Source organism: Bombina bombina, chromosome 5, assembly GCF_027579735.1.
Source record: "Bombina bombina isolate aBomBom1 chromosome 5, aBomBom1.pri, whole genome shotgun sequence".
Taxonomy (NCBI): domain Eukaryota; kingdom Metazoa; phylum Chordata; class Amphibia; order Anura; family Bombinatoridae; genus Bombina; species Bombina bombina.
Window position 1 is genome coordinate 921,122,647 of NC_069503.1, and position 24,060 is coordinate 921,146,706.

Genomic DNA, 24,060 nt, shown 5'->3' on the forward strand with positions numbered 1-24,060 from the left:
TACAGGGCTTCATGCCTTGTAAAGTAGGGCTGGAGATTTTTAAAATCGATATAATGTGTGATAATGTATGTGGCATTTCTTCTGTTGTACATTTGCCACAAACCTGAACTATACATTGGACCCTCACAACTTCACCAATCAGCTGTATGTACAAGTTATCACACACAAAATGTTTCTATCTAACTAGACACAATATACAGTACACATACATAGCTGAAAACATGTGAAACTATTTCTAGGGACACTTTGCAACAATGCAATGCAATTGGCCCCGCCCACTGACAGTTTCCACCCCAAAACACCCAAAGTAAATTGCACATTGTTATACAAGTTATGCCCACAGAATGCCTATATCTATGCAATGTTGTGTGATGACCATTGTTAATAAAAAAAAAAAATGACATTATTAAAAACAAAATTTGTTGGAACTGGGGCATTATGGGTATACTGTGCATATGTGTATGGTGTACTATTTATATTATTATACTGTAATATTCTATCATATATATTTTAAATAACTTTATAATAAAAAGTGTTATTTTATTTGGTTTGTTTATTGTTTAGAAACAAGATTAGCAGTGTGGGTTATTAATATCTTGGGTTTAATGTGCTGAATCCTGTTTGGTACTGTGGGAACAGGATCTTGCAAGTAACCCCATTTAGTACAGTAAGAAGTTTTAGATTTGTGCAAATGCAGCTGCTCAGTAGTTAGAAATCTTATTAAAAAAAACGATTGATAGTGTGGGAACCTTGTAACGCCTCATATTGTAAATGTGAAAATGCATGGCCATTTCCTTCTGCGGGATATTAATATCCTGCGCTGCTAATATTGACCTAGAGTACAAGTTTTGCGGTATGGCTGAAAAATTGGCCTTTGCGAGCGGAGTAGTCAGCTCACCCTTGTTACAAGTCACCCGGTATGGCTATTTAGCCTATACTGCAAAGATCCATTCTGCACTTAAAAAAATGGCCTTTGAGGGTGGAATGTTCAGTCCACCTGTATTACAGGTTTGTGCGGTACGTCTATTCAGCTAGTGTTATAGCTTATACTACATTGATCCATTCCGCAATTAAAGACCGGTAGTTATGGATTTTGCGAGACAAAAATGTTTCACAAAACTCATAACAAAAATGTTACAAAGTACACTAACACCCATAAACTACCTATTAACCCCTAATCCACCATACCCCCGCATCACAAATACTATAATGAACCTATTAATCCTAATCCGCCGCCCACCCACATTGCAACTACCTAAATTAAAGTATTAACCCCTAATCCGCCGCCCCCTGCATCGCCAACACTAAATAAACATATTAACCTCTAAACCGCCGACCCCCCCACATTGCTAATATTAAAATAACCCTATTAACAACTAAACCGCCGAACCCCCACATCACGACTCCCTAAATAAACCTATTAACACCCTAAACCGCGGGCCCCCCACATCGCTACTACTAAAATAAACCTATTAACCCCTAAACCGCCGACCCTCACATTGTGACTCCCTAAATAAAGCTATTAACCCCTAAACTGCCGGCCCCCCACATTGCGACTACTAAAATAAACCTATTAACCCCTAAATTGCTGACCCCCTCACATAGCGACAAACTAAATTAAACTATTAACCCCTAAACTTAACACCCCCCTAACTTTAAATTAAACTTACAATATAACTATCTTAAAATAACCTGTGACATAAATAAAACCTAAGCTTAAACTATAAATAAACCTAACATTACTATTTAAAAATACCTAAATTACAAAATTAAAAAATCCTAACACTACGAAAAAATAATATAAAAAACATAACATTACTAAAAATAACAAACTCTAAAATTACGAAAAATAAAAAAAATCTAAGATTACAGAAAATAATAAACTAAAATTATCCAAAATAAAAAAATTAAGCCTAATATAATACCCCTATAAAAACAAAAAAGCCACCCCAAAATTAAAACTACCAATAGCCCTTAAAAGGGCCATTTGTAGGCCATTGTTCTGAAGAAATCAGCTATTTTACATTAAAAACTACAAATCAACCTCTAACAGTAAAACCCCCCACCCACCAACCCAACCCAACCCACCAAAATAAAAAAGACCTAACTTTAAAAAAAATCTAATCTACCCATAGCCCCTAAAGGGGCATTTGTATGAGCAATCAGCTCTTTTGGTGCCCATTAAAAAATAAAAAAAGCCCTAATCTAAAAAAAAAAAAAAAATTGCACTAACACCAAAAAATATACTCACCATTCTTGAAGTCCGGACATCCATCTTCTTCCAGGCAGAGCAAAGTCTTCATCCAGGCGGTGAAGTACTTCTTTCAGGGCGGCACCATCTTCCATCTTCATCCCGGTGGCAGGTGCGGAGCAGGAACGGGGGCGGCGCAGACATCCAACGTGAAAAGTCCTCTTTATTAGATCATCCGCCGCACACTGAAGATTGAATTTATATTGGGGTACCTTGCATTCCTATCGGCTGAAAATTAGCCAATAGGATTTAAGCAGCTCTCATCCTATTGGCTAATTTGAATATTTCAGCCAATAGGAATGCAAGGTACCCCAATTTAAAACAGGTACCTTGCATTCAATCTTCAGTGTGCAGAACACAATCACATGAAAAAGAGGCTCCACGTCGGATGTCATCACAGTCGCCGATCCTGCACCGCTCCGTGCCACATCAGCTCCGCAACCCCTGGATGAAGATGGAAGATTGCTCTGTGACACCGGGATGAAGATTGAAGATGGATCTGCCTGGAAGAACACCTTCTCGCCGGACTTCAGGAATGGTGAGCACCTATTTCAGGGTTAGATTTTTTTTTTTTTTGGGTGCGTTCTTTTTTTAGATTAGGGCTTTTTTGTTTTTTAAAAGGCACTAAAGAGCTGATTGCCATAGTTATTTTTATATGTAGGTCATTTTTATTTTGGGGGGTTAGGGGTTACTTAGAATTTTAAGTAAAATAGCTGGATGGGTGGGTGGGGGTTTTTATTGTTAGGGGTTGATTTGTTGTTTTTTTTTTAAAGTTTTTTTTATTGAGACAATTAGCAATAAGAAGACATGGACAACATTTATATATTGAAATTGAAACAACAACAAGCGTCCTGCCCAATCATATATACATGCCCAGCAATAGACCTGCCAGGGCTGTATTTAGGTAATAACTCAGACTCTCGTATTCCGGCAGTGTTATCACAGGTAATGTCCATGTCTTCATTGGTCATTGACCCCACAATAATCAATAAAATGTCTCTTTTCAAGGTATTTTAACACCAGAACAGTAAATCATAAACAATACAAAACAAGGAATACAAAAACCGGTTGCATTAATTCAGGATACAGGTCACAAGACATATTTTACATATCTAAAAATAATGGTCATGAAGTTTATTGGGGTGTTCAAAAACTATGCATGATATATTTTCACGTACCAGTTACCTTCTGTGTATAAGACTCCCACAGAAACAACATATCATGAAAAAGATTTAAATTCCCTGTCCTAAGATAATAAAAACGTTCCATCAACAAGCAATGATCTACTAGTGTTCTCCACTCTTGTTCTGAGGGGATATTGGGTGTTTTCCACTTTCTTGGAATCAGCTGTTTTGCTGAGTTGAGTAAAATTTGGAAAAGGTGCTTCCTTATCTTACATGTTATCAGGGGCCTTTCATTAAGTAGTGTTATGTCTGTATTAAGAGACAGTTGTAAGCCTAAAATATAATTTATATTATTTCCTATATTTTCCCAGAAGGGCACCAATTTGCTGCACTGCCACCAGATATGTGAGAAAGTCCCTTTCTGCCCACATCCCCTCCAGCATCTGTCACTTGCCCTACTAAACATGTATTGGATTCTTGTAGGAGTTAAATACCAACGCATCATGATCTTGATGTTCGTTTCTAGAGCTTTGTAGGAGTGAGCTGATTTTGCCAAGACTTTAAATCTCGTTTTCCAAGTTTTACTTGATGTTTTGGAACCCAGTTCCCTATCCCAGCCTGTGACATAACTAGGTAGTGTGGAATTCTTACAACTCAGGAGCAGTTTATAGATAACGGATATGAGTCTCTTGGGGACTATGTCGCTGACACAGATTTTTTCAAACGTGGTGAGTTCACGTGTCAAACTGCTATTATGTTTATGCCTAAGTATAAAATGGTACATTTGATGATATCTTATCCATGGTTTTAAAAAACCATCACCTAAATGTTCTATCTGGGCCTTGGGTAGAGGTTTCCCATTATGTGTTAAAAGATAAATGGGGAGTGCATTAGAGAAATCATTTTTAGTTGCTTTTTGGGATTCCCCACCTACAGGGAAGTCCTGAAGATTAAGCAGAGTGCATAGGGGCGAGTATCTGGATGACAATGTGGGATATTTTTTACGCAGGTAGGTCCAGTCTAACCAAGTCATGTTTATGGTAGAAGATAGTGAAATTGTAGGTTTATGAGCTACTTCTGGGTTCCAACATAGAACTCCCAAATTATTTGTGTTTGTCAAGTCATTTGCCAGCTGTGTCCATTTCTTGCAGTTAACTGCCTTAGAGGAAGTCAGTTCGACCACCTTTTGTAAGGATATTGCTTGTTTATAAGTTATCAAGTCTGGGACCCCCAATCCCCCCTCTATGGTTGGTGTATATAGAGTTTGTTTGTTGTCCTTGGGGGTCTACGTCTCCAAATATAGTCATTAATAATGGCTTGTAGAGTATGAATGTCGTGTATTGCCCCTTTCAGTGGCAAGGTTTGTAACAGGTACAGTGCCTTTGGTAGTAGTGTCATTTTTACCGCCTGTAATCTCCCCAACCAGGATAGATGTTTAAGTAGCCAGTTTGAAGTGAGTTGTTTGAATTCTCCTATCAATTTGCCGTAATTTAATTTTCGTAATGTGGTAGGGTCTGGGGACAAGTGAAGGCCTAAATATTTTAAGGATTCTTTTTGCAGTCTAAATGGGCAAGCTTGTAAGATTTCAGATATGGTTTTAGGGGGTACATTCAGGGTGAGTAATTCTGACTTTTTAAGATTTACCAAAAAATTAGATACCCGCCCAAATTTTGATAATTCCCCCAGTACCACAGAGAGAGATGTAGTCGGATTAGTAAGGGTCATTAGGATATAGTCCGCAAATATTGCCAATTTATATGATTTCTTGTTTACCGATATTGCGCTAATTTTGGGGTTTGATCGTATGTTAATGGCCAGTGGTTCTAGAGAGAGTACAAACAATAGGGGGGATAAAGGGCAGCCCTGTCTAGAGCCGTTCCTTATTTCAAACGACTCTGAAAGGGAACCATTGACTTTAATCTGGGCTGTCGGGGATTGGTATAGTGCAGTAACTTGTCTTATAAATTTGTCAGGGAGGCCAAAATGGTGTAGTGTGGATTGTAGGAATGTACAGTCTAAACGGTCAAAAGCCTTTTTCGGCGTCCGTAGATAAGTAAATGGCTGGAATATTGTTAGTCTGTATGTGGTCTAAAAGGTCTAGTACTTTAATGGTGTTATCTTTTGCCTCTCTCTGTGGTACAAAACCTACTTGGTCCTGGTTTATTATTATAGGGAGAATCTGGTTCATCCTGTTCGCCAGAATCTTTGCGTATAACTTCAGGTCGACATTCAGTAAGGAAATTGGCCTGAAGTTTGCAGGAACATCTGGATTTTTCCCGGGCTTGGGTAATACTGAGATATGCGCCTGTAGCAATGAATCTGGGAAGTGGATTTGGTCTGGGATGAGATTGAACAGGCGTGTAAGATATGGGGAGAGAAGATCAGAGAAGACCTTGTAATATAGACCCCAGAAACCATCAGGGCCCGGGGCCTTATTTATCTTCAGGTTTTTGATAGCTTCCCTAACCTCCAATTCCGTAACTGGAAGAGAGAGTGGTTCCAGCAGGTCCTCCGGTATTTTGGGCACCGGAATTTCCCGCACAAAGTCCTCACATGCTTTCTTATGGGTTGTTGGATCCCTATCTGGGAATAGGTTATATAGATGATGATAGAATTGTTTAAATAAGTCCGCTATACCTGTCGTGTCTTCAATATGTCTTCCGGTGTCACTAGTGAGGGAATGTACATATGATTTAGCCTTTTGTTTTTTCAATGCCTTTGCTAACAACTTTCCTGCTTTGTTCCCTTTGCTATAAAATCTTTGTTGGGAGTGTAGGTGTTGTTTTTGTGCCTTCATATGGAGGAGTTTGTTTAGCTTGGATCTATATTCATTAAGTTGACTTAAAATAGTCTCATTGGTCGGCTGTGTTTTGTGGAGGTAATCCAGTTCTAATACCCTTTGGGCTATGGAGTTATATTCTTGTCTATCTCTTTTGTTTCTTTGAGCTTTTAGCTTTATTAATTCCCCCCTAATGTAACTCTTGTGAGCTTCCCATATCGTACCCAGATCCACTTCTTTGTTGTCATTTATTGTGAAATAAGTGTCCAGGAGCTGTAGTAATTTGTCTTTAGAGTCAGCGTCAAGTAGGATTGATTCGTCTAGCTTCCATATGAAAGCTTTAGGGGGAACTGATGGCCAGTGTAGACTACAAGTCGTCATGGAGTGGTCTGACCAGGTAGTATGTTTGATAGCTGCACCTGCCACCCAAGTGAGAGCCAAGTGATCTACTAGTATGTAATCTAACCTGGAGTATGTTTTTTGGGGATGGGAGGAAAAGGTAATGTCCCCTTTCCCCGGATGTAGATATCTCCAAGTATCATGTAATGTTAATAACTTGAGACTTTGCCAGATAGAAGCAAGAGTTGTTTGAGGGACCCTAGAGATGGAGGTGGAACAGTCTATTTGTGGATTAAGGGTAACATTAAGGTCCCCAGCCATTATGAGAGGTCCTTTTACCAAAGGGATTAGTTTAGAGGTGATTTTTTGTATAAAGGAGTCTTGGTTTTTATTAGGTACGTATAGATTTACCAAAGTGATTGGCTTACCGAATAGAAGGCCTACTAAACATAGATATCTACCTTCTTTATCTTTGTCAGAGTGCAATAATGTGAATGGTAGAGATTTACTAAGGAGTATGCTCACACCATTAGTCTTTTTGTGTGTATTAGGGCAGTGGAAGTGTTGTGTAAAATGAGAGGAAAAATATTTAGGTACTTTTCCTAACTTGAAGTGAGTCTCCTGCAGCATTACTATATTTCCCCCTCTATTTTGGATGTCCCTCATAGCCGCCCTCCTCTTAGCCGGACAGTTAAGGTCTTTTGTATTTTGTGAGATTATAGATATTGTGTTCCCCTGTGTATCATGCATTCAGTCCTGTAATTGCAACCTAAACAAAAAAAAATACTTTCAAAACTAAACATGTCATAACTACTAACTAATATATTAGCATGAACATTAAAAGACATAAACATTATGTAACTGAGGAAACATTTCCTCTTTGCCATGCAACAACTTGTAATACTACAATAGCAATAATTGTAATATTAACTAAAAATAGATACTTCCCCCTTGTATTTTCACAGGAGGAGGAAAATATTATTGCCCTATTGGATATGTAGGTGTCCAGCATAGTTCAGAATGCAATGGCAGATCCACATCTTGAGACACCTTTATTTTCTCCTAAAAGGAAAGGGGAAGACATATAGCAAACTTCAACATGTGAATAACAAAGCACATAAAACACCAAAAAAGAGACATTTGGTCTCCGTGGTAACGCATATATTTAGAAAAAGAAAAAGGATATATGATGTATCTGTTCATGTCCCCACTCCTGGGGTATTGTTTGAGGTTGAGGCTTGTCTACATGTTTTTTTTGGTTGAGATCTCTGCCATTCCAGTCTCTGTGGAAGAGGGTCCATGAGTCGCTAAGCTGTTCGGTGATCCGCCTGTGGAGGGGTATCAGGAGGTTGAGGTGTTGGTAAATCTAGAGTCTTGCAAATTTCTGGGATGTCCTCCCATGACCTGCAGGATATCCTGGTTCCCTTCCAACTGATCAGCAAGTGAAATGGGAATCCCACCTATATACTATGTTCTGCTTTCTGAGCATGCTTGTAAGAGGGGCTAATTCTTTTCTTTTTTGTAATGTTCTCACCGAAAGGTCTGGGAACACCTGCAGGTTGGAGTTGTCATATTTAATTGGTTGTTTTGCCCTCGCCAATCTCATAATTTCTTCCTTAACTGTATATTTTGTAATTTTAGCTATAACATCTCTTGGTGGTTGAGTGTCAAGTGGTTTAGGGCGCAGAGCTCTATGAACCCTGTCAAACTCCACATTGTCAGCTGCTTCCTCTCCCCTAAGAAAGGTGAATAAGCCCTGCAGGTATCTTTCTAGATCCGCTGCCTCAATGTTTTCAGGGATCCCTCTAAATCTGATGTTTTGCCTCCTACTTCGGTTTTCAATGTCATCAATGTGGTTTTCAAGGTCTTGAATGTGATCCCCTTGTTTCACCATTTGGGAGTGTACTTCTGAAATAGTTTTTGCCTGTGCATCTTGGTCAGTCTCTATTTTTTCTATCCTGTGACCCAGATCATTCAGATCCTTTTTTATATCCAATAATTCATCCCTTATGCACTGCTTCACTTGGGAAATTAAAGATGAGAAATCTTGTTTTGATGGCAAAGAGTTAAAAAGGGCTTTTGGGATGGTGATTACCTCTGAGGCACTGTCCTCTTCAGAATCTGAGGAGATTGCTGTGTCTTGTAGATTTATTGCAGCCAGTTGTTTGTTAGAGGGATTGGGCTGTTCAAGAGATTTAAAAAAATTATTGACTGAAGGTGTTTTGGTAGGGGCAGCTTTCCCCTGTTTTTCCTTTATCTTCCCTTTCTTTGGTGACATGTTGTGTCTCTTCCTCCCCTGTGGTTTATTTATTTTTTTTTTTATTTTTTTTTTTATGCAGTCAGAAAGTTTACAGTCCTTTATTTTATATTGCCTACACTGGGAAATATTTTGTTATAATTGTGGGCATATAGGTATTGCTATCGTTTGACTGTTTATTTGGATGTTTATTTGGATTATTGCCCCTCCAGCTCTGAGATGTGCAGCAGAACGCTGCTAATGTGTGTGACTGGACTTGTTGCACAGTTTGTGTGACTTGTTGCGCAGTTTGTGTGAAGCACGGCCTCACCTCTGCTCCCCTGTAGCGTGTCCGGATTCAGCCGAGTCCCAGCTTCAGAAGCTCCGATATCCCGGTCAACCCCTGTGGTGCAGCTGAGAGCGGTCAGTTCAGGTAAACAGTGCTCCGTCTCTGTTGCTTTGTATTCCCGCCGCTCTGAGACTTTGCGATACTGTTGTGTGGCCTAGACCCTGATTTAGAGATGCCGCCAATCTGTGGTAACTAGGATCGCTCTTCTTATGCAATGAAGTTAAGACCGTAGCTAACACACAGCCCACGATAGTTATGAGAGCTGGAAGGGGGTGCAAATCATTTTTATTTTATTATTGCATGGCTCAGAAGCGAGAGCTCACTTAAGGTGCAGCCGCCATTGTTGAGCGCTGGCTCCGCCTCCCTGATTTGTAGTTTTTAATGTAAAATAGCTAATTTCTTCAGGGCAATGCCCTACAAAAGGCCCTTTTAAGGGCTATTAGAAGTTTAGTGTTAGATTAGGGGGTGTTTTTATTTTGTGGTGATTTTTTGTTTTCATAGGGGTATTAGATTAGGTTTAATTTTTCTATTTTGGATAATTTAGTTTATTATTTTCTGTAATCTTAGATTTTTTTTATTTTTCGTAATTTTAGAGTTTGGTATTTTTTGTAATGTTAAGCTTTTTTCCCGTAGTGTTAGGATTTTTTAATTTAGGTTTTTTATTTTGGGTATATTTATTTGTTTGAAATAGTAATGCTAGGTTTATTTTTAGTTTAAGCTTAGGTTTTATTTATTTCACAGGTAAGTTTTTATTTATTTTAGGGTAGTTATATAGTGGGTATTGAAAATAATCACCCCCCTTGAAAATAATCACATTTTGTTGCTTTGCACAGTTTTTGTTTATACAGTTGTAATTACTTATAATATCCAAGTGAAAGATATAACACCACCATGTCAGGCAAAAATAAAGACAATTTTAAAACAGAATCACTGAGTTAATTACAGCCTTTAGTCTGTTGGGATATGTCTCTACTAACTTTTCACATCTAGACTGTGCAATATTTGCCCACTCTTATTTGCAGAACTGCTCCAGTTCCGTTACATTTGATGGTGACCGTTTGTGGACTGCAGTCTTCAAGTCATGCCACAGATATTCAATGGGGTTTAAGTCTGGCCTCTGACTAGGCCATGCAAGGACATTTACCTTTTTCTCCTTCAACCACTGTGTGGTCATTTTTGCTGTGTGCTTTGGGTGATTGTCTTGTTGGAAGGTAAACCTTCTTCCCATTGACAACTTCCTGGCAGAGGGCAGCAGAATTTCCTCAAGAATTTGACGATATTTTGCCCCATCCATTACTTTTTCTATCCTGACAAATGCTCCAGTGCCTGCTGCATAGAAACTCCCCTATAATAGCATATTACCACCTCCATGCTTTACTGTAGGTATGGTGTTATTTCGATGGTGAGCTGTATTGGATTTCCTCCAGACATATTGTTTGTTGTTGAGGCCAAATAATTAAATGTTAGTGTCATCTGACCATAACACCTTTTTCCATGTGGCTTCAGAATCTCCTAGGTGTGTTATGGTAAAGCTCAGTCGTGACTGCATGTGGCCTTTCTTGTGGAGTGGCTTTTTTTCTTGCAACCATCCCATACAAGCCACATTTGTGGAGAATGTGTGATATTGTTGTCACATGCACACAATGACCACTCTTTGTCATAAATTCCTGTAACTGCTTCAGAGTTGCTGTAGACTTCTTGGTAGTTTCCCCCTGGCTCTTTCATCCAGTTTAGAGTAACGTACTGATCCAGAGAGGTCTGTGTTGAACCAAATATCTTCCACTTCTTCATAATAGACTTCACTATGCTTCTGGGCATTGATAAAACCTTTGATATTGTCTTGTATCCATCTCCTGACTTGTGCCTGTCCACAACATTATACCAGAGCACTTTTGACAGTGCCTTGCCATCCATAGTTGATTGTTTGCTTCAGTTGCACTACCAGGGACTGAGATGCTCCAGGAAAGCTCTTTTCATGCTGAGCTAATCAATATGCCCACAGCTGATCACAGTTGAAGGTAAAATGGCTTTGTGTGTGCCGTTGAGAAGGTGATTAGCTACAACTGATTGAGTTTACAAGTAATTTTAGGACATGACAATCACCCAAAGCAAAAATGACCACACAGTGGTTGAAGGAGAAAAAGGTGAATGTCCTTGCATGGCCTAGTCAGAGCCCAGACTTAAACCCCATTAAATATCTTTGGCATGACTTGAAGACTGCAGTCCACAAACGGTCACCATCAAATGTAACGGAACTGGAGCAGTTCTGCAAATAAGAGTGGCTAAATATAGCACAGTCTAGGGGGCCTAGTTATCAAGCCGTCAACCTCAAATACGCTGCGTATTCCGCAGCGTATTTGTGGCGAGGCTGATACGCCTTAGTTATCAAAGGCTCGAGACCGGCAAAAGTAGAATTTTGTGACGTAAGCTTCGATCCGCCGGACTCAGTCCGACACAGATCGATTCTTACGTCACTCCAGATGTTCCGCACACAAGTGCGGCACATTCTCACTACTTTTGCTAGCTATCAAAAAACTAGCAGGTACGCTCGGCACTTTTACGGCCCAGCGTACCTGGTTTTCAAAGCGCCAGCCTGGAGGCGGCAGATCCCATAGGAATCAATGGGAGTCTGACCATAGCGAAAGTACAAGTTCGCTGCTGACAGACATCCCATTGATTTCTATGGGAGCTGTCTACACCTAACACCCTAACATGTACCCCGAGTCTAAACACCACTAATCTGACCCCCCTACACCGCCGCAACTAAATAAAGTTATTACCCCCTAAACCGCCGCTCCCGGAGCCCACCGCAAGCTACTCTATACATATTAACCCCTAAACCGCCGCTCCCGGAGCCCACCGCAACTATAATAAATGTATTAACCCCTAAACCGCCGCTCCCTGAACCCGCCGCAACCTATATTAAATGTATTAACCCCTATCCTGCCCCCCCTACACCGTCGCCACCTATAATACATTTATTAACCCCTAATCTGCCCCCCCTACACCGTCGCCACCTATAATAAATTTATTAACCCCTATCCTGCCCCCCACTACGCCGCCGCCACTGTAATAAAATTATTAACCCCTAAACCTAACCCTAACCCTAACGCCCCCTAACTTAAATATTAATTAAATAAATCTAAATAAATTAACTCTTATTAACTAAATGAATCCTATTTAAAACTAAATACTTACCTTTAAAATAAACCCTAATATAGCTACAATATAAATAATAATTATATTCTAGCTATCTTAGGATTTATTTTTATTTTACAGGTACCTTTCAATTTATTTTAACCATGTACAATAGCTATTAAATATTTATTAACTATTTAATAGCTTACCTAGCTAAAATAAAGAGAAATGTACCTGTGAAATAAATCCTAACCTAAGTTACAATTACACCTAACACTACACTATACTTTAATAAATTATTCCTATTTAAAAATAAATACTTACCTGTAAAATAAACCCTAAGATAGCTACAATGTAATTAATAATTATATTATAGCTATCTTAGGATTTATATTTATTTTACAGGTAACTTTGTATTTATTTTAGCTAGTTAGAATAGTTATTAAATAGTTATTAACTATTTAATAACTACCTAGCTAAAAGAAATACAAAATTACCTGTAAAATAAATCCTAACTTAAGTTACAATTAAACCTAATACTACACTATCATTAAATTAACTAAATAAACTACCTACAAATAACTACAATGAAATACAATTACATAAACTAACTAAAGTACAAAAAATAAAAAAAGCTAAGTTACAAAAAATAAAAAATTAAGTTACAAACATGTTAAAAATATTACAACAATTTTAAGCTACTTACACCTAATCTAAGCCCCCTAATAAAATAACAAACCCCCCCAAAATAAAAAAAATCCCTACCCTATTCTAAATTACATAAATTTCAAAGCTCTTTTACCTTACCAGCCCTTAAAAGGGCCATTTGTGGGGGCATGCCCCAAAAAGTTCAGCTCTTTTGCCTGTAAAATAAAAATACAACCCCCCCCCCAACATTAAAACCCACCACCCACATACCCCTAATCTAACCCAAACCCCCCTTACAAAAACCTAACACTAATCCCCTGAAGATCATCCTACCTTGAGTCGTCTTCACTCAGCCGAGCCACCGATGGAACTGAAGAGGACATCCGGAGCGGAAGAAGTTAATCCTCCAAGCGGCGCTGAAGAAATCTTCCATCCGATGAAGTCATCATCCAGGCGGCGCTGAAGAAGTCTTCGATCCGGCCGATGTCATCTTCAAAGAGGCGCTGAAGAGGTCTTCTATCCGGGCGAAGTCATCTTCCAAGCCGGGTCTTGAATCTTCCTTCCGCCGACGCGGAACCACCTTCTTCACCGACGGACTACGACGAATGACGGCTCCTTTAAGGGACGTCATCCAAGATGGCGTCCCCTCAATTCCGATTGGCTGATAGGATTCTATCAGCCAATCGGAATTAAGGTAGGAAAATCTGATTGGCTGATGGAATCAGCCAATCAGATTCAAGTTCAATCCGATTGGCTGATCCAATCAGCCAATCAGATTGAGCTCGCATTCTATTGGCTGATCGGAACAGCCAATAGAATGCAAGCTCAATCTGATTGGCTGATTCCATCAGCCAATCAGATTTTCCTACCTTAATTCCGATTGGCTGATAGAATCCTATCAGCCAATCGGAATTGAGGGGACGCCATCTTGGATGACGTCCCTTAAAGGAGCCGTCATTCGTTGTAGTCCGTCGGTGAAGAAGGTGGTTCCGCGTCGGCGGAAGGAAGATTCAAGACCCGGCTTGGAAGATGACTTCGCCCGGATAGAAGACCTCTTCAGCGCCTCTTTGAAGATGACATCGGCCGGATCGAAGACTTCTTCAGCGCCGCCTGGATGATGACTTCATCGGATGGAAGATTTCTTCAGCGCCGCTTGGAGGATTAACTTCTTCCGCTCCGGATGTCCTCTTCAGTTCCATCGGTGGCTCGGCTGAGTGAAGACGACTCAAGGTAGGATGATCTTCAGGGGATTAGTGTTAGGTTTTTGTAAGGGGGGTTTGGGTTAGATTAGGGGTATGTGGGTGGTGGGTTTTAATGTTGGGGGGGGGTTGTATTTTTATTTTACAGGCAAAAGAGCTGAACTTTTTGGGGCATGCCCCCACAAATGGCCCTTTTAAGGGCTGGTAAGGTAAAAGAGCTTTGAAATTTATGTAATTTAGAATAGGGTAGGGATTTTTTTTATTTTGGGGGGGTTTGTTATTTTATTAGGGGGCTTAGATTAGGTGTAAGTAGCTTAAAATTGTTGTAATATTTTTAACATATTTGTAACTTAATTTTTTATTTTTTGTAACTTAGCTTTTTTTATTTTTTGTACTTTAGTTAGTTTATGTAATTGTATTTCATTGTAGTTCTTTGTAGGTAATTTATTTAATTAATTTAATGATAGTGTAGTATTAGGTTTAATTGTAACTTAAGTTAGGATTTATTTTACAGGTATTTTTGTATTTCTTTTAGCTAGGTAGTTATTAAATAGTTAATAACTATTTAATAACTATTCTAACTAGCTAAAATAAATACAAAGTTACCTGTAAAATAAATATAAATCCTAAGATAGCTAGAATATAATTATTAATTATATTGTAGCTATCTTAGGGTTTATTTTACAGGTAAGTATTTAGTTTAAATAGGAATAATTTATTAAAGTATAGTGTAGTGTTAGGTGTAATTGTAACTTAGGTTAGGATTTATTTCACAGGTACATTTCTCTTTATTTTAGCTAGGTAAGCTATTAAATAGTTAATAACTATTTAATAGTTATTGTACATGGTTAAAATAAATTGAAAGGTACCTGTAAAATAAAAATAAATCCTAAGATAGCTAGAATATAATTATTATTTATATTGTAGCTATATTAGGGTTTATTTTAAAGGTAAGTATTTAGTTTTAAATAGGATTCATTTAGTTAATAAGAGTTAATTTATTTAGATTTATTTAATTAATATTTAAGTTAGGGGGGCGTTATGGTTAGGGTTAGACTTAGGTTTAGGGGTTAATCATTTTATTACAGTGGCGGCGGCGTAGTGGGGGGCAGGATAGGGGTTAATAAATTTATTATAGGTTGCGGCGGGTTCATGGAGCGGCGGTTTAGGGGTTAAACTATTTATTTAGTTGCGGAGAGGTGCGGGATCAGCAGGATAGGGGTTAATAATTTTATAATAGAGGGCGACGGTATAGGGGGGGCAGGATAGGGGTTACTAGGTATAATGTAGGTGGCAGCGGTGTCCGGGAGCGGCGGTTTAGGGGTTAATACATTTATCAGAGTTGCGGCAGGGTCTAGGAGCGGCGGTTTAGGGGTTAGTAACTTTATTGAGTTGCGGGGGGCTCCGGGGGCGCCGGTATAGGGGGTAGAACAGTGCAGTTTAGTGTGAGTGCTTAGTGACAGGCTAGCAATAAAGCTGGGAAAAAGCCGAAGGGCAGCGAGATCGGATGAGTGATAACTGTCACAGTCCGCTGCTCATCGCCCCGCGGCTTTTTGACAGCTTTATTTGATAACTTAGGCGTATTTTTTCAGGTCCGCGGCGGCGAAGGTAGGCGAGCTTAGGCGGACGTATTGGGCCGGCGAAGCCAGAAAATTAGACGGCTTGATAACTAGCCCCCTAGATGTGAAAAGTTAGTAGAGACATATCTCAAAAGACTAAAAGCTGTAATTAAAGCAAAAGGTGGTTCAACAAAATACGGACACAATGGGGTGATCCTTTTCCCAACTCATTGATTCTGTTTTTGAATTGTCTTTATTTTTGCCTGACATGTTGGTGTTATATCTTTCACTTTGAAAAGTCAGTAGTTATGGCTTTTATGTTACAAAGCTGTAACATAAAACTCATAACTAAAGTGCTAAAAAGTACACTAACACTCATAAACTCTAAACTCATAAACTACCTATTAATCTGCCGCTCCTGACATCGCCGCCACTATAATAAACATATTAACCCCTAAACCGCCACACTCCCGCATCGCAAACACTAGTTAAGTATTATTAACCCCTAATCTGCTGTCCCTAACTTCGCCGCAACCTATTTACACTTATTAACCCCTAATCTGCTGCCTCCAAAATCGCTGCCACTATACTAAAGTTATTAACCCCTAAACCTAACCCTAAGTCTAACCCTAACACCCACTAACTTTAACATAATTAAAATAATTCTAAATAAAAATTACAATTAATACCTAAATAATTCCTATTTAAAACTAAATACTTACCTGTAAAATAAACCCTAAGATAGCAACAATATAACTAATAGTTACATTGTAGCTATCTTAGGTTTTATTTTTATTTCACAGTTAAGTTTGTATTTATTTTAACTAGGTAGACTACCCACCCACACAACCAATCCCCCCAAATAAAATCCTATCTTAAAAAACCTAAGCTCACCATTGCCCTGAAAAGGGCATTTGGATGGGCATTGCCCTTAAAAGGTAATTTAGCTATTTTTCAGCCCAAACCCTAAGCTAAAAATAAAACCCACCCAATAAACCCTTAAAAAAAACTAACACTAACCCCCGAAGATCCACTTACAGTTTTTGAAGACCGGACATCCATCCTCAACGAAGCTGGGAGAAGTCTTCATCCAGGCGGGCAGAAGTCCTCAACGAAGCCGAGAGAAGTCTTTATCCAAGCGGCAAGAAATGGTCCCCCAGGCGGGCAGAAGTCTTCATCCAGACGGCATCTTCTATCTTCATCCTCCTGACGCGGAGCGGCTCCATCTTCAAGACATCCGGCGCGGAGCATCCTCTTCTTTCCAATCCTCTTGAAGAATGAAGGTTCCTTTAAATGACTTCATCCAAGATGGTGTCCCTTGAATTCCGATTGGCTGATAGAATTCTATAAGCCAATCGGAATTAAAGCTGAAAAAATCCTATTGGCTGATGCAATCAGCCAATAGGATTGAGCTTGCATTCTATTGGCTATTCCAATCAGCCAATAGAATGCGAGCTCAATCCTATTGGCTGATTGGATCAGCCAATAGGATTGAAGCTTAATCCTATTGGCTGATTGCATCAGCATTTAGGATTTTTTCACCTTTAATTCCGATTGGCTGATAGAATTCTATCAGCCAATCGGAATTCAAGGGACACTATTTTGGATGATGTCATTTAAAGGAACCTTCATTCTTCAAGAGGATTTGAAAGAAGAGGATGCTCCGCGTCGGATGTCTTGAAGATGAAGCCGCTCCGCGTTGGAAGGATGAAGATAGAAGATGCCGTCTGGATGAAGACTTCTGCCCGCCTGGAGGACCACTTCTTGCCGCTTGGATGAAGACTTCTCTTGGCTTCATTGAGTACTTCTTGTTGCTTGGATGAAAACTTCTCCCGGCTTTGTTGAGGATGGATGTCCGGTCTTCAAAAACTGTAAGTGGATCTTCGGGGGTTAGTGTTAGGTTTTTTTAAAGGGTTTATTGGGTGGGTTTTATTTTTAGCTTAGGGTTTGGGCTGAAAAAGAGCTAAATGCCCTTTTAAGGGCAATGCCCATCCAAATGCCCTTTTTTAAGGGCAATGGGGAGCTTAGATTTTTTAAGATAGGATTTTATTTGGGGGTTTGGTTGTGTAGGTGGTGGGTTTTACTGTTGGGGGGTTGTTTGTATTTTTTTACAGGTAAAAGAGCTGATTTCTTTGGGGCAATGCCCCGCAAAAGGCCCTTTTAGGGCTATTGGCAGCTTAGTTTAGGCTAGGGTTTTTTTTATTTTTGGGGGGCTTTTTTATTTTGATAGGACTATTGGATTAGGTGTAATTAGTTTAAATATTTGATAATTTCTTTTTTATTTTGTGTAATTTAGTGTTTATTATTTTTTGTAATTTAGTTAATTGTATTTAATGAATGTAAGTGATTTGATTGTAGTGTAAGGTTAGGTGTTAGTGTAAGACAGGTTAGGTTTTATTTTACAGGTACATTTGTATTTATTTTAACTAGGTTGTTAGTAAATAGTTAATAACTATTTACTAACTAGTCTACCTAGTTAAAATAAATACAAACTTAGCTGTGAAATAAAAATAAAATCTAAGATAGCTACAATGTAACTATTAGTTATATTGTAGCTAGCTAAGGGTTTATTTTATAGGTAAGTATTTAGTTTTAAATAGGAATTATTTAGGTATTAATAGTAATTTTTATTTAGATTTATTTTAAGTATGTTAAAGTTAGTGGCGGTTAGGGTTACGTTAGGTTTAGACTTAGGGTTAGGTTTAGTATAGTGGCGGCGACGTTGGGGGGCGGCAGATTAGGGGTTAATACGTGTAGGTAGGTGGTGGCGATGTCGGGGGCAGCAGATTAGGGGTTAATAACTGTAATGTAGGTGGCGACGACATTGGGGGCGACAGATTAGGGGTTAATAAGTGTAGGTAGGTGGCGGCGATGTCGGGGCAGCAGATTAGGGGTTAATAACTGTAATGTAGGTGGCGGCGACATTGGGGACGGCAGATTATGGGTTAATATGTGTAGGTTGTTGGCGGCGACATTGGGGGCGGCAGATTAGTGGTGTTTAGACTCAGGATTTATGTTACCGTGTTAAGTGTAAACATAACTTTTCTTTCCCCATAGGAATCAATGGGGATGCGTTACGGAGCTTTACGCTCCTTTATTGCAGGTGTTAGGCTTTTTTTTAGCCGGCTCTCCCCATTGATGTCTATGGGGAAATCGTGCGCGAGCACGTAAAACCAGCTGAAAGCAGCGCTGGTATTTGGGTTCGGTATGGAGCTCAATTTTGCTCAACGCTGACATATTGCCTGCTAACGCCAGGTTTTTGCAAACCTGTAATAGCAGCACTATAGGGAGGTAAGCGGTGGAAATAACTTGCAAGTTAGCATCGAGCCACTCACAACGCAAAATTCGTAATGTAGCCGAAAGTTAGTTAAAATATATAATAATCAATTTTACAGTATGATTCATATAAATAATACACCATATAAAGATAAAGATGCTCAGTATACCCATAATGCACAAGCTCAAATAGATTTATTATTTATGTACAAGTTTAACAATCGTTTGGAGCTAAAAAAGGTTATATTCACACATGTAAAGTGTAATTGTCATTGTACACTGTGCAAAGTAGTCATTTACATTAACCCTTGCTGCACATGGTGAGGCTGAAGTACTAAACACTCCGCCAATGGAACCCTTGCATCACACAGTGAAGTGTACTAAAACATCACTTTGCTACAAATATGTGGTTCAGAGGACTTTTTTTTTTTTGGTTAATCCTAAAAATGAGCTATTTTTGTACAAAAATGTAATATTATACTGCTGTGTTTGTGAATTATTTGTTGCACTTTGGTGCCAGAGAAAGGGCTCATACAATGTGCACTGTATATAATATAAGCCAAGTCAATGTTTAATGATGCTCACTATTAGAATAATATTCTTTTACAGTATTCCACAGAGAGCAAGAATTAATTCATTCATATATATTCCCTTCAAACAGGGAATCGGTAGTGTGTTGTAAGCAGATGTCTCAGGAGCAGTTGCGCCGTGTTTTTGTGTTAAGAAATACAGAAATGATTGATGAATCATGGGTAGCTGGTTCTCCATCTTAGTGGTACATAAGTAAGAGTGACATCTCCCAGAGTAACAATTCTGATATGTGCAGGGCAATGCTTAAAGGGGATGATTCTATATGTGGCATAGTTATATCATTCTGAGTAAGTAATAAGACCACTCATGTGTTATTAAAGGGACAGTCTACTTGATTTTTTGTTATTGTTTAAAAAGATAGCTAACAGCTTTACTACCTATTCCCCAGCTTTGCATAACCTATATTACTATATTAAAGGGATGATTCAGATAGAGCATGAAATTTTATAAACAACTTTCTAATTTACTTCTATTATCATTTTGTCTTCATTCTCTTGGTATCTTCTGTTGAAAAGCAGGGGCATATGCTTAAGAGCCTGCCCATTTCTGTAGAACTATATTGCAGCAGTTTGGCAAGAATGTTATTTATTTGCAAGAGCATTAGATAACAGCACTATTTCCTGCTATTTAGTGCTACAGACACCTCCCTATGTATCTCTTTAACACAGAATATCATGGTAATGAAGCAAATTTGATAATAGAAGTATATTGGAAAGTTTTTTAAAATGGTCTGCTCTGTCTGAATCACAAATGAAAATTACCATACTTTATAACCTCTAAGAATGATTGCCTGTTTCTAAGCCCCAGCAGACCACCCCTTATCTCAGTGCTTTTTTTTTAGCTTTTTACAATCTTGCACTACAGCCAGACAGTGCTTTGTGCCATATAGATAACATTGTGCTCTCTCCTAAGGAAAATGATAATGGGTTCACAAGAAACAGCACTAATTGGCTAAAATGCAAGTTTTTAAAAATCTAAAAATTTTTTTTTTTTTTTTTAAAAAAGCACTGAGTTTAAAAGGCAGTCTACTGGGGCTTAGATAATCACAGATGTAAAACAATATTAATAAAACCGTGTTGGTTATGCAAAACTGGGGAATGGGTATTAAAGGGAATATCTATCTTTTTAAACATTGATTAGTAGACTGTCCCTTTAATTGTAACTTAAAGGGGCATAAAGATATGATGTGTTACAGCAATGTATCGTTACACTGTTGCTTGCACCACAGCAGTGCACTACTAGGACTTAGCTAAACACATCAAATAGATTGCCATATCCCTTGAAGAATTGAAAAGAGTTTTGTATATCAACACTTTTATACAACACACTGATATGATGATGATTATTATTATTGACTGTGTCACTTTCACTTTAAGGAATACCTACATAGCTGGTCTAGCAAGTGGCCAATGTGCACTTATTACCTATACAATGTTTAACTCAGTGTGCAAGCAGAAATATGATATTTTTTTCTTTCTCTTTAAGGAACGTGTTACTAAGCTTTCACCTCGACCACATTCTGAAGAAGAACTGTCACACTTGTTTGAGGCCTCCATGAAACTGTACTAAACACTTGTGGATATGGTGGTACCTGACTGTGACCACCCCCCCCCCCCCATGTAAGATCATGTAAATGGAAAACTCAATAAATATTTTAACCTTGTAACAGTGGCTTTGTGGTTTGTGTATATAAATTGAAACATCTTCTATCAAAGGGATCTACAAAGAATTGTCTGGGATAATTTAAAATATGGACCGATAACATGGTGTTTCGTATTATACAAATGCATTCAAATAAATACTTCAAGGAACAGTAAAGTAAAAATTATGTTAAACAGAGGGGGTAGATAAGATAAAAAGCCCCAACGAGTGTATATCTTGTTAAATACAGACGTCAGATTTGATTACAAGGTGTCTACTAATGTTATATTAGAGTGAATATGAGTTATTATTTTTGATTAATCTAGCACTGAACGTCAGACTAATTTTCTTTTATAACATATGTTATACTGTATTATTATGTTATTTTTAATGACGTATAGAAAGATTACTAGTTATGATATTATTGGAAAAATTATAACACAGAGGTTATTTCACAATAATGATGTATTGAATTATTTGCAATGTGGATCTGATGTCAATTTTTGTTTGCCTCTTTTTCTTTCTTTTCTCTGGGCATCTTGCGTGTTGCAAGGGATAATGGATGGTGTATGATTTACACTGTTGGGTTATAAATAAAATTAAAAAAAAAAAAAAAACAGAGGGGTAAGGAAGAGCTAAAGAGAAGCTCTGGGATTGGATATACTAATGTTATCAATTATGTCCGTAATTCATCCGGTATAGCTATATCATCTGTTATCACAGTTATTGAACCTTACTCTATATCGAACTTAATCACACTAATATGATATATAATGTGTATCACAAGAATATGATATATACCTCAAACATGAAATTAAATTCTTATCACAAATGGTTAAGTACATAAGAAGCGTCCTTTACTGTTATAAATGATAAAATACAAATCTGTTCCTACATAAAAATCAATCTTATAATACCAAGTGTATAAACTATATAGCTAAAAGTTAATAAAAAGTTGTGGCCACAACTCTCTTGCTGTAATATTACTGTCCCAAATGTTCTGATATACAGAAACTAGCTGGATACACAATTGCAGGCACTTTGATACACAATTGCAGGCTCTTTGATGCACAATTGTGGAGCTGTAACTGGTAACTGTTCCTATCAATAGTGTCTCATTAATTATTTCCTTATATAATTATCAGTTCTGAAATTGCCGGGTTTCACTCAGTTCCCTTACCGGACCTCCGATGGCCTTTCCTCCTTTTTCTGGGTCGTGGAAGGGTTGCGGTCTTTCTGGTGCTGAAACACTGGTACGATACCTTTCTGTCTTTGTTAGCATCCTCGAGTTCCGAGTTCCCGGCAAACTCCTTCTAGCCAATCACAGTTCTTGTCATCTGAACATTCGGTAATTCGAATATTCAGATGACAAGAAACGGATAAAGATTGGATAAATCGACAAAGCCAGAGAAAACACTTTCCCTACAACGGTTACCCGATTGGTCCTCCGGAGTCACGTGGGATCAGCGAGACATGTGATTGGGTAGAAGGAGCTTGCCGGGAACTCGGAAATCAAGGACAGGTATCGTACCAGTGTTTCAGCACCAGAAAGATTGCAACCCTTCCACTTTTGCCACACCAGAATTATATTTTTAAATGACAGAAGGGTAGAAACTTTCAAGGGAAGATTATGCAAAGGACAATGTAACAGGGCCTTTAAAGACCATGGCGCAACCAGATGTGATTCTATATCGAAGGAAGTAACCAAGTTAGTTTGGGCAATCCAGTCAATGGCTAGTTTAAGCAATGTAGCCCAGTTATAAAGTCTAACATTGGGAAGAGCTAAACCAGCGTCAGAATATTTTTGTGGCAATCTACTGAGTGATATACAAGGTTTTTTAGATTTCCAAATGAATTTGGAGAACCACGAGGCCAGCTTACTCAAATCTTTATTTCAAATAATAAGTGGCAGATTTTTCAGCGGGTATAAAATCCAAGGAAAGATTATAGTTTTAATTAAATTAATGGAGGCTGTGATAGATAGAGGAAAGGCAGCCCATAGCTCAAGATCTTCTTTAATCCTTTGGAAAAGAGGTACGAAGTTTGCCTGATACCAAGGTTTGGGGTTTTAATGAATTTCAAGGCCAAGATATTTGATAGTATTAACTATACGAAAGATAGTGTTAGGTTGTTCTGGGTCCTTTTTACCAAGCCACATAAGTTCACTCTTCTCCATATTAATTGTATAGCCTGCAAACGAACTATACTCATCTAAAGCATATACTACCTTAGGAATTGTATTGACAGTGTTATGCAGAAATATTAAGATATCATCTGCATAGAATAATATCTTTAAACTTTGAATACCAACTGGGATCCCTGATACTTCTCTTAACCTTACTGCCAGGGGCTCAAGGGCCATATTAAACAAAAGAGGTGAAAGGGGGCAACCCTGTCTTGTCCCCCTCTGTAAAATAATTTTAGGAGACAATGTACGGTTAACCAAAAGAAATGACACAGGATTCCGATACATTTTTTGGATAAATTGGGCATAGTTAACCGAAAAGCCAAATTGTGAAAGCGTTGAAAAAAGATGCGTCCAAGAAATGCTGTCAAAAGCTTTGACAGCATCTAAAGTAAGAATAACTATGTCTTTAAAGTCACTCTTTTCTTTTAATTGATCACAATTCCAAATATAGTCACCAAAGTAATTAATTTCCAAATGTTTTTAGAAGGGTTCTGTGCTGTCATGAACCCAGACTGGTCAGGATGAATGAGTTTATCCAGACAGAAAACCAATCTGCAAGCTATAATGGAAGCCAAAATTTTATAATCAGCATTGAGCACAGAAATGGGCCTATAAGAGGCTGGATCTTCTGGATTCTTACCTTTTTTTTTAAATTAATTAAATATTCGCCGCTGAAAACAAAACTGATATTGGATTGTCAGATAAAAAATAGCTGTTGTATAATTTTTCTAACACTGGAATT

The 24,060-nt window shown here is 38.3% G+C and overlaps 1 protein-coding gene across 3 annotated transcripts in view; it reads left to right on the forward strand.

Moving 5' to 3' along the window:
- Positions 1 to 21,155, forward strand: part of ADHFE1 (alcohol dehydrogenase iron containing 1) — a 150,617-nt gene extending 129,462 nt beyond the window's left edge. For all 3 annotated transcript variants that reach the window (XM_053715088.1, XM_053715089.1, XM_053715090.1), the window contains exon 15: positions 20,975 to 21,155. In XM_053715088.1, coding sequence (XP_053571063.1) covers positions 20,975 to 21,058 — 84 coding nt within the window. In that variant the 3' untranslated portion in view covers positions 21,059 to 21,155. The remainder of the gene's footprint in view (positions 1 to 20,974) is intronic.
- The last annotated feature ends 2,905 nt before the right edge of the window (positions 21,156 to 24,060 follow it).